Below are 12,088 nucleotides of genomic sequence, written 5' to 3'. Positions count from 1 at the left end.
AAAAGATAATATTATTGGTATCTGTTACAGCACAGGCAAAGATGTAGAATAAGTTCTGATAAATACATGCTTAATGCCAAAAAATGTTAGTTGCTGCACCTTATTAAAAGCTCCTACTATAACTCTGTGCTCCAGACTCTCATCTTATCAAGAATTCTTTGAATATCCATTATGCCTCATTGTCTTAGCCAATGTAACAAAAGCCCACACCATTTTTGATTTACTATTAAGAATTAGTATTTTAAAAAGATGTTACCTTCAAGCTTGTAGGACAGTAGGTTGAAAGGTGATTGTGCCAAAGATTTATACTGTACAATGTAGCTTGGGACACTGACAGTGTTGTTGCCCCCAGAGATGGAGCCTTCCCAGCTATAGAAGTTGCTGTTTATCTTGGTGGATGCCTCAGCCAGACCGAGAAGAGGAAGAGTAAAATCCAAAGAAGGCGGTATAGTGAATGATGGTAGTGGATAATTTTTAGCAGGAATATATAGGCCTACGTTTGGTAAACCTATAAAGGGAATAGACAGAGTGGTTGGGATGTTCAGGTCTTCTGACTGTTTGCCTCCATGTGGAAGAGGAAGTGAGAAGGCCATCTTATACTTGTTGAACTGATATTGGAACAAGGTGTCACTGTTGAGGTAAAAGAAAATGCAACATACATATAAATTTGCCGATTTTGAACTTTACATTTGAAAATGTATTGATGAACTGTACATAGATAGGTAATTACAGGACAGAACAACTAGTATAACTGAACTGCTGAGTTAGGTTTTATGCCTGATAATACCTTAAAGCAAGTAATATTCTTAAACTTTATTAATTAAACACTTACAACTGCAGATACAGTTTTTCAGGCAGGGCAGGCAGGGTGAGATCTGAGATGCTCCTCTTACTTCGTAGGTTAGCAAGATAGGGTATGCGCGGTATCAGTTTGTCTAACCATATGTCACCTGCCTTCAGGATGACACGAAGATAACATTTCACCCAGAACAAAAACAGTACAGCTTGAAAGCACTAAAGAAAATGCATGTAATAAAAAAGACTAGTTCTGCTGTATCAATTTTTCTTTCTATCTGTCCAGCGAGTCCAACACTGTCATAAGAGTCTAATACTAAATCTGAGTACTCCTTTAAATATGGTGCACAACATGAAGTTTCATAAATGGCCACATGGTAGCACTATCTACTCCCAAACTAGTCAGTATGTCACTGGCCAATGGGCTAACTTTTCATCAATATTATTTACTCTTTGAAATATAATAAATTAGACTGATTAGAATTGGAAACATAAGGTCTTTTGAGAACATAATAAATATAGTGTCAGATGTAACAGCACTACCTCAAGTCCTTTGGTGATTATGTGACGCAGTTTCATATCAGTCTTTGCCACTTTCTGGTCCAGGATATGATCACTGAGGTTTTGAAGCTGTTTATGATGATCCTCCATATTTGGGATTACTTTTTGAATCTCTGAATTCAGATCAGATTTCAGTTCCACCACAAACTTGTCATCACCTGTTGAGAGAAAATCCAAATGCATCCGCAAATATACAAATTCATGAATTTTGTTCATCTGTCATCTGTGCTAAAGCTGTGAGTGATGGCTGACAGTTACTGTATTTGAGGAAAGCTTTCTGTTGGAAGGATGTCTCAGGGAGGTTGATGAGTGTCTCCAAGTCCATGAGCACATCCTCATCCCTCTTCAGGGTTGCAGTGATGGAGGCATTGGTTTTCAGAGATGGAATGACCAGTAGGAGTTGCAGCATGGCTTTCTTCATCATGTCAAGTCTACATTTAAAACTAGGGCATTTAGAACTGCAACTCAGTTTCAGAATTATTTGCATGTCAGGGGATGTTCTCATCATACATTCCCTGCTAAAACAAAATAGTCTAAAGAAAGCACACAGCACAGTTGAAACTTTAGCATTATCTATCATTAGGAATAATTAAAGATTTGTACATGTACCTTGTGCGTCCAACAAAAGTCAGTTGCGGGATGTTTCTGTTGGTGACATCAATGGTGATACCTCTCATCTTCTTTTCTTTGGCATCACTGTCAGTTATAGCCAGCTTGATGCCTGCTTCCACATTGTAGTTGGGAATTACAACGTCAGTGGTGAGAGTGTTCTGGTTGCGGTTGTATTTCAGAGATGCAGTGGCCTCGGATGAATAATACCCTAGGATCAGCAGGAATTAAATTCATTTGTCAGTGTTCATCTGCTGGGCAACAAGTGGCAACTGGTGCTTCAAGATCTATTAGGGCAGGTCCCTATATCAATATCATAAGATCACTTATTATACCCTTATTACATGTACAAGAATGTAGTGATTAATAAGGGCTGAATCTTGTGATGCACATCTATATATTCTGGACCGTACAGTTCCAGTACATGCCCATAACAACCTGGGATAGTTACACAAAACCCAGGATTATGTTCAATGACAAATGCCAATTACTTGGCAAAACTTGGCAACCTTATTGTCCACCTTGCCATGAAAAAAACACACTTTGTCCTGGTTTGGCACTCAACATTAGCACTGGATGTCAATCAGGAGGTGTGGCATTGTCCAGTATGGATGCAATTGTTAGGGATAGTGGGCTGGCCCCTTACATGTGCACAAACACACAAACACAGACACATTATCTTATAGCAATACCTTCTGCCTTCAGGGTAAACTTCAGCGAGTCTACCTTATGACGATCTTTTTTACCCTCTCTGACCGTTTCATCAGCGATGGTGACAGTATACTCTGAAACTTCCCCTGTTGGCTGGATTTCAACTGCAAACCTGAGAAAACAACACACGTTCTATTATCTTAGCTCTCTCTTTAGGTCTGTTTACTATTCGGAGTACTGCATTAGGGAAATTGAAATATTGATTAATTACAGTAACTGATTACCTACCCAAATAGTAATTTCTTAAACTAAAACTAAAAAAATAAAAAAATGCTTTCTTAACTTACCTGCTTTCTCCAGTCAGGGAGTAATATTGGGCCTGGTCCATGGAAGTAGCATTGGAGTATTGCACAATTGTGCACAATTTCAGACCACTGAAAAGGTGACGGCAGTCAGCTGAGTTAGTCTGGTCCTCCACCAGGGATGGCACTATTGGTGTTTGACCAGAGGACACTGACAGCAGCTTGTTGCTGGATTTCAAAATGAAAGAGAAATGGTGAGCAAGAACAACATGATGCTAGCAACCACTAAAGGTGTTTTAATGCTGTCACTGACCTAATGCTGAACAGCTGAGTGTTTGATTCAGGGGCACGGATGGACAGTCGCATCTGGTTTCTACTCATGGTGACCTTAGCATTAAGGGAACTCTCATGATACAAATTAGTGTCCATCTCAGTCCAGGCCTCCACATAGTCTGGAATGTGCACACCCATTTTGGTGATAATCTCTAGCCCAACTGAAGGCATGAAGGACAAGTCAGTCTGCAAGGAGAAGGATGCAACTTAATAGCTGTACACATCAATTCACAGTTAGGACATTTAGTAAAATTATCCCTTTATTTTACATATAAACTAAGATGAAGAGAAGCCATGAAGGTAAATATGTTGCAAAATGCAAGAGCTTGTAGACTTGATGTAAGAATTTGCAAAATATGATGTAAGGACCCTTGAACAAAGATCTGAACTTGTATGTTTAAATTTTCACTAAAATATTCACACACGTGATCTAAATTTGAAGTCACAAAAACACAAGAGCTTGTTTTTTTGTTTTGTTTTTTTAAAGTGAGCTTGTAAAAATACATTTTCACTCAGACAATATCCACACTGATGGGTCCAGTTTGCGAGATCAGTGTATGCATGTGTTAATGTGTGTATCTGTCTGTTCCCAGCTAATCTCGCAAACTGGACCAATCAGTGTAATATTTATGTGCACATTTATGACTGTATGCTGAATAATCTCACTTAGTTGTGGAGATTCACAGTTGCTGAAAAAAATATTGACTGTTTTAAACCATTGAGTACTGGCTCCACACTCCTGTTAGCTGGCCAGTAAGGGCTGCATGTTTTTCAGAAATCATCCAGGCTAAAAATAACAAGCCTGACCATTTATTGCAGGACATATTTTAGCCTTCGCTGTGGCAAAAAAACTGGCATCCATAGAAAAGTTTTGTCTCATTTAGAATCAGAGGATCTGCAGATAAATTCCATATCTGATATCTTCAGTTCCACTAAAGTTAGGCATTAAATGAGATTAATAATTTACCATTTTGGTTATCCTCATTGCCATCTTGACTATAAATGTGTGCTCACACCGAGAGCAGTGCAAATTTTCACAATGTGTTACTCAAGTTTGACTGTAGGATCACGCAAGTTTGAATGTGGGGTCATTTGTGTTTTTTTCCAGTCCACTGCGTGACAATTGTTTGGAAGGAGGAAGGGCTTATCCCCATAAATATCAAGAAAGTTTCTTTCCACCATTTCTTTCTGTCATTAACCATGTCTGACATCACAGAGTTAGCTGCTTTGTACCTATTGTGGTAGTCCCAAACACATAGGAAAAACAAATGCCATCATGTGGCTCCATAATATCCTGTGGAAGCGCACACAGCTTGGTGAATTTTGCAGCCTTCTCCAGGAACTCTGTCTGGATGACTCATGCTTCCAGCACTACCGGAGGCTATCCGGTACCCAGTTGATGACCTGCTAGCTAAGATCCGTGCCAGGATTTCCTGGTTGGACACCAACTACAGGCGTTCTGTCCCAGCTGCAGAGTGGCAGTTCCATAATTGGTGTGTCAAATCAATAAATATTCACTGTATCCAGTAAATCACATTGGATGATTTAATCTGGTGTACTACAGCAGTATGAATTCAAAATAAACAGGTTTTGTTGTGATTTAATTGCAATACAATACAATAGGATGCCAAAATAACTGCATCATGATGTCAGTTTGTAAAAATAATATAATTCATGCCAAGATTCATGCTTTGTCATAAACATATTCATACACATATTTTAGTGTAGAGTTAACAGGAGTGAACTGGAAGTGTTCCATACTGGTGCCTTACTGTCTCTCAAAATCACTTTATTTTCATGCTTGGACCAATGGTTTGGGTATGTGAAGCATTTGTTCGAGGAGTTAAATCCCTTTATAAACAGCCTTTGGTGATCTGCTCTCCTGATGTGTCTGTGTCTGCCACAGGTGCGGGCAAGTCATTAATCGCCATGACAACGGCTGCACACACAGACACAGCCACAGGGTTCTCTGGTCTGTGTGTCTCACAATCTTTAAAGGACAGATTACAGCAGCAGAAACTTCATTTGAAACAGAACACACACATTATTAACCCCTACAGTGCCAAAATGGGCTCTCTAGCGCCACATAGGTGCACTAAACTGGCCACTGCAGCCCGTAGGAATGTCGTATCAAGATCAAACCAAAACTGGAGTGTTCGACCTACAAATAACACGCTAACACCCATGACCTAAATCCAACAGGAAGTGAGCTATTTGCCCTTTCAAAGTAAGATTTCCCCTCAAACGTGCTCTTAAAAAAAACACATCTCCTCCTACACCGTTTATTGTGTCGGCTTTAAAGACGCACACATACCAGTTCAACTGCTGCTAAACAGATCTTCTGTATAACTTTATTTCTCTCATGATCACATTATTTTGATGACTGGACCAGCGGTTTGGGAATGGGAAGAACCTCTTCGAGGAGTTAAATCTCCACTAAAACAGGTCTCTCTGTGTTCTGTCTCTCTCTCTCTGCTCTTCTGCCAGGTGCACTTACTTCATCACCATGGCAACCGCTGTCACACACAAACTCACAGAAACATGGTGTGTGTGTGTCTAAATCTTACATGCAGACATGACATGGGCACAATCTCCATTTTAACCCTTTAGGTGCCAGAGTTTATTGAGGAAAATATTCCATTTTCATTTCAACATTTCAAAAGGCTGTGGCTTGAAAGTGGTGAGAGATAAAGGCATACTGTAAATGAGAAAACTATTCATCATGACCCAAAGTTTGTCATGGGAGTAAATTAACTCATCTAATTTGCATATTGTGACGTCACTAGGCGACGGCCATATTGGATTTCATACATCTCAGTAAAACAACATTTTGAACATATTTACACAGTAGATTTCTTTTGTTTTGTGCTGTTTTTGTTTTCTCTTCCTCAAAATAAATCTGATGGGAAGAAATTCGCTCATCTAATTTGCATATTGTGACATCACTTCTACATGCCTACAGCTACAGAAAGCATTCAAACATCAAAACGTTCAGCTCTGTAAGGATTTTCTGATGTTTGTGGCAACATGTTTGATATTTCGAAATAATTCACAGTGACGACATAAGCTGGGGCCCGAAATGGGCGCGAGTGCGAAGTCCCGCCAAACGCTGCTTGCAGCTTTAATAAGGGACCGAGCCCTAAGGCAGAGGACTGCTCACAGAGCAGTCCTCGCTGAAGGCGAGGACCCTATTGTTTTTGCTCCGTTTATTATTATTATTCTTTCTCCCGTCGCCTCTTTGAACTGGAATTTGACCCCCTAAACATGCTCAAAAACTCACCAAAATTGGCACGCACATCAGAACCGGTGAAAAATTTTAGAAAATCATGACATTAACCCCTAAAGTGCCAAAATGGGCTCTCTAGCGCCACCTAGGCACACAAAAATGGCCGCCACGGCCTGTAGGAATGTCGTAGAAACATGAAACCAAAAGTGGCGTGTTCGTCTCATGAAGGCCTAAAAATCACGTGCTGACACCCCTGACCTAAATCCAACAGGAAGTGAGATATTTGCCCTTTCAAAGTAAGATTTTGCCTTAAAACTGCCTTTCCTAAAAAATCTTCTTCTCATACACCGCTTATCCAATCGGCTTCAAACTTGCACAGATGACAGATCAACTCATTCTAATCAAAAGTTATTCGTAACTTTTTCATTACTTGCTTAGTTTGGATTTTATGGCCTCCATAAGGTGAGATGTCAGAAAAACGTCCTGACGATCTTTGAAAGCTGTCCCATAGGAAATGAATGGCAGCAGGGGGGAGAAAGAGACCAATCTTAAGGCTTTTTCTAGCATTTACAGCGTCTCCATACTTTGTGCTACAGACTCCATTCCAACTCTCAAATGTTGCCACAGGTCTCATCTATTCACTCATGTTTTCATCTTTTTCATATCTTTTACCGTTTTTCATCTGTGCCTCTCAAAGTACCATGAGCAAAAGTGGAGAAATTCTCACTTTACAATGGGTGTGTCTTGCACAGAATGCTGTGAGCTAGAGTGGAGAGGGCTCTAAAAATCGTCTAAAACTTTCGTCTTTAACTCGCTGCCATGGCCACAATTTTCACTGTACAGACACAATTTATACCACAAAACGTAGGAAAATTTGTCCAGCTCACAGATATGTTGACATGGAATCTCTCAAACATACACATTTTTGCTGAGTGGCTCCAAAGCGAAGGGAGTGCCGATTTCTTTCTCATTCTCTCCCATGTAAACTCAGAGGAGAAATTTCTGGAAACAGCTGGGGTGCAACACATTTTAATCTCGCTCCGGTGACCACATTATTGACTCGTTCACGAGACGTGGCTGTCTCTCACAATCACTTTATTTTCTTGCTTGGACCAATGGTTTGGGTATGGCAAGAATTTGTTCGAGGAGTTAAAACGCATTATAAACAGCCTTTGCTGATCTGCTCTCTCATGAGCTCTGTGTGTGCCCCTCAAGTGCAGGCAAGTCATTAATCGCCATGACAACGACTGCACACACAGACACGCACACATGGCTCTCTCTGTCTGTGTGTCTCACAATCTTTAAAGGACAGATTACAGCAGCAGAATCTTCATTTGAAACAGCAAATACACATTATCAACCCCTAAAGTGCCAAAATGGGCTCTCTAGCGCCACCTAGGTGCACTAAACTGGCCACTGCAGCCCGTAGGAATGTCGTAGAAGTATCAAACCAAAACTGGTGTGTTTGACTTACAAATCACGCGCTGACACCCATGACCTAATTCCAACAGGAAGTGAGCTATTTGACCTTTCAAAGTAAGATTTTGCCTGGAGCATGCTCTTAAAAAAAACATCTCCTCCTACACCATTAATTGTATCGGCTTTAAAGACGCACACATGACAGCTCAACTGCTACTAAACAGATCTTCTGTATAACTTTATCTCTCTCATCATCACATTATTTTCATGATTGGACCAACAGTTTGGGAATGGGAAGAACTTGTTCGAGGACTTAAATCTCCACTAAAACAGGTCTCTCTGTGTTCTGTCTGTCTCTGTCTCCTCATGAAAATTGATACACAGGTCAAGAATGGCGAGCTCTTGCATCTGATAGGGGCGTCGCCCATGGGGGGGACAAAATGCCTCTATAGCGCCCCCTTGAAATTTTCAAAAATCCCTCCCCATAGGGTTTTTTTGGAGTAGGAACATGAAAATTGGTACACATGTGTATGTTGTCCAGACGCACATAAAAGTCTCTGGCACCAATGGTCTACTCCAAACAGGAAGTCAGCCATTTTGATTCTGACTTGTCATTTTGACGTGATTTCCACATGTTGTATTTTAACGAACTAGTCCTAGGGATTTCATCCAATCGACGTCAATTTTTTTACAGATCATCCAGAGACCATGCTGATCAAAAGTTATTAAAAGGTTTTCTCTATGTCAAGGGGTGTGGCCTCCATGGCACCACCATATTTGATGCATCTCCATGCATATTGAAGCAGCTCTGTCTCCCACAGACTTCATCCAAACTGCTTCAAAATTTCTGTACATGAAAAGAGCCCCACCCTCAATGCCTCCATATGCTCGTAGGCAATCTTGCTCATCCCACCCCCTTGTGGAAACAGGAAATGCCCTATTATACATTGACATTGTCCGATTTGCTCGAAACTTCACATGTGTGATGAGGGTGCGCCCCTGGACACACCTGCACACATTTAGTTACACTCCCAGTGCCCCTGGTGGATAAACAAAACATTGCATTTTTTCGCTCCTGCCAGGGATTTTCTCCCTTCTCGCTTCGCGCCACAGCCCGTGTGCTTCAGGCCCCCGTGGTTGCATGGGGGAGCGAGGGCCTGATCACAGCTGCTTGCAGCTTTAATTATTATTATTATACATATCATTATTTTTCCGTAAATAAAAGTGGTGCTGCAGGCTACACCGTGTAAGGGAGGGTGGTGCAATTTGGAGGGTTGGTCCAGACCCCTGCAGGGACCTAAGTCGCAAGAAAATACATATGTGCGCCTGCAGGGGGCACTACAATCAAGGCAAACGCGTTTTGATAACTCCCACACTGTATGTGGCACATTCAAAAGTCTTACATCCATGGATTCCCTGAATGGAACTGCATCACTTGACCATGGCCATGCCCACTTCCGCCCAACTTTTATCCATCCAAAAATTGCATAAACTTCAAAACCTACTTTTTCAAACTCCTCCTAGAGATTTTAACCGAACTTCATGAAACTTGGCACCTAGACTCAGAAGATGGACCTGATCTAAAGTTATCAACAGAATTTTGCTCGGTCAAAAAATGTGTGAATTATTAATGAACAAATTTTTGTAGCTAGCTATAAAAATGCAATCTGTTCTGTATCTTTGTCAAATTAAAAGCTATCAAAACCAAACTTAAGACCCTGGGTTAGTATGTGACTATGAGGGTGTGAACTGAAGTTGGTAAACATTGGCTACTAGGGGGCGCTATAAACATGGGAAGTTTATATCTCCTAAATGGCTACACTGAGTTTTATTAAATTTGGTGGGTATGATGTAGGGCCATTCCTGAGGCCATGTATTGAAGGTGGTCATGACTGGTCAGAGTGGGCATGGCTTATTACAAGATGAAATACAAACTTTTATTTCAGCTGAAGTATTGTACTAAGCACTGTGAAATTTACAGAGTACATATAGAGTAGGACACAGACCTATCACATCAAAAATTGTGCAGATACTCCACTAGGTGGCGCTAAAACAGATGCAAACGCGTTTTTCCTTTAAGGTCCACATTTTAAATCACACATTCATAAACTTTATATCCACACATTCCCTAAATAGAGCTGGCCTTACCAGGCCCCGCTCACTTCCGCTGCACATTTCTTTCGCTAAGTCACAACACATCCAAAACGTACTTTTTCGAACTACATATTTTGCCCAAACAGCATGAAACTTGGCAGGTCAACTCTCAAGATGGACCTGATCTAAAGTTATCAAAAGATTTTTGCCCGGAATTATTGACAACAAAAAAAAAAAAATTGCTAGCTAAAATACACATATTGTTGCATATTTTTGTCAGACTAAATTATATCAACATGACACTTAACACACTTGTTCCAGAGGTTCTTCAGAGGCTTGGTGCCAAATTTGGCCCAAATTGGCCGCTAGTGGATGCTGTAAACCCAGAAATATCACATTTCATAAACGTTGATCGGATTTATACAAAAATTGGTGAGCATGATGTGGGGACAGTCCTGAGGCCAGCTGCAAGGCTTGGTAATGATTGGTCAAAGTGGGCGTGACTTATTGCAACAAACACATTCAACCTTTAGTACTTCCAATGCACTTCCCATTACGGTGAATACTGGAGCTCAGACGTTGGCCTGTGTCCTGACAATCACCCCGAGCCTGTCGTCCTTTGGGGCTGACTATCGTGGGCTCCATAGGGCATGGAGGCCAAGTTGCGCGGGGAGGCTTGGACCCCGTTCATAACTGCTTGCAGTTCTAGTTATAATTATAATTATTATTATTATAATATGGGAACAGTGTTGGGGGTCGTTACTCAAAAAAGTAATGTATTACACATCACACATTACTTAGGAAAAAAGTAATCCCTTACTTTACTTGACTACTCCCTGGAGAAAGTAATTAGTTACAATACTCGTTGCATTCTAGTTACTCTGTAAAATTGCCTGAAATACATTGTCACGTAATTTGCCAGTTAAAGATATAGCATTAAACCTTACATATGTGTAACGATCCTAAGGTAGGTGTAGTAACCTAGATGGATATACCCAGAGTCGGCTTCACGAGGGGGCACCAGAGGGCAGTGCCCCCTCACTTGTATAAAAGCATATGTTTTCTCCCATCAGTGTAATTGTAGCGATGACTGAAATCCATTATGCTATTAGGCTGTTGCATGAGGTGCCCGGCCAGAGCTTATTGTTCATTGCACAGCTGGTTCACACGGTAGGCCCCTAAGCAGACTTCCCTCTTTCTCTCCTAAAGTATTTGCAGGGTTTCCACCAGAGAAGTTGTTATGCTGGGGGGATATATCAGCACCACGTTCATCAAATAAAAAAACTCGAATTTGTAAAATACTAAGTGTGTTATCAATACTTAGTAGGACAACGGACGTTACAATTATAAACTCAAAGTGTGCACCACAGAGTAACAGAGTGAGATGTCTGTCCTCACTCCTGCTATCTGCTGTAAACACAGGAAGCTGCTCCCATGTCTCCCTGTGTCTTGGTGCTTGTTTGCGGCAGAAACTCTCCCATCCTCTGGCCCGTCCCCGCATCTGTGTTCGCCGCTGACCGGCTGGACACGGAGGACGACCCGTTGGCAACAGCCTGAAGCCCATCGTCACTAACTCATAAGTAAGGGGAAGATCTAATGATGAATTTATGTAACACAAGTAACGACTTAAGTGTTTGATTAGTAACTGTAATGTGATTACTGCATTTAGGGACAGTAGTGACTTACACTCGTTACTGAAAAAAGCCATTTTTGTTGGTAACGCGTTACTTTGTAGTGTTGGGGGTACCCCCAACACTGTTAGAGAAGGGGTTACCCAAGCCTTTATTATAATGGCCCAAGGTAACCAAAAGTGACAGATCTATCAATCAATGATGAGTGATTTTTTTTCTTTTTTAAGAGGTGGTTTCATCAATGCTGTAACAAGGAAGGTTCTAGCCACGTGGTTTCACCGCTATTGAGACGCTAACTAGAGTCATGTCCTCACACCTCTGCCACTCTGCTCTGCTCCTGTCTCAGCGTCATGTTGTGGTGTTGCCCTCTACTGTCAGTTTCGGAAATCTCTGCATATCATCTGCACTCTGTCACTCTGTTGATCCTAGTGCCATCAGGCAGCTCCATGCAGTGTGTCTCAGCCTGT

The 12,088-nt window shown here is 41.2% G+C and overlaps 1 protein-coding gene across 6 annotated transcripts in view; it reads right to left on the bottom strand.

Annotated features, from left to right (window-relative positions):
• The window catches only part of apoba (apolipoprotein Ba), a 128,578-nt gene that overhangs the window by 11,183 nt on the left and 105,307 nt on the right, over window positions 1-12,088 (bottom strand). For 5 of the 6 annotated variants that reach the window (XM_078174838.1, XM_078174843.1, XM_078174840.1 and 2 more), the window contains 8 exons: window positions 3,232-3,437; window positions 2,964-3,146; window positions 2,658-2,788; window positions 1,966-2,176; window positions 1,615-1,799; window positions 1,339-1,514; window positions 833-954; window positions 257-630 (listed from right to left, as the gene is read on the bottom strand). In XM_078174838.1, coding sequence (XP_078030964.1) covers window positions 257-630; window positions 833-954; window positions 1,339-1,514; window positions 1,615-1,799; window positions 1,966-2,176; window positions 2,658-2,788; window positions 2,964-3,146; window positions 3,232-3,437 — 1,588 coding nt within the window. The remainder of the gene's footprint in view (window positions 1-256; window positions 631-832; window positions 955-1,338; window positions 1,515-1,614; window positions 1,800-1,965; window positions 2,177-2,657; window positions 2,789-2,963; window positions 3,147-3,231; window positions 3,438-12,088) is intronic. The other variant, XM_078174839.1, reaches the window with a different exon arrangement.

The sequence above is a fragment of the Epinephelus lanceolatus genome, chromosome 15 (genome assembly GCF_041903045.1).
Source record: "Epinephelus lanceolatus isolate andai-2023 chromosome 15, ASM4190304v1, whole genome shotgun sequence".
NCBI lineage: Eukaryota > Metazoa > Chordata > Actinopteri > Perciformes > Serranidae > Epinephelus > Epinephelus lanceolatus.
The sequence above is the reverse complement of the archived record's forward strand: the minus strand, read 5'-3'. Positions and strand labels throughout refer to the sequence as shown.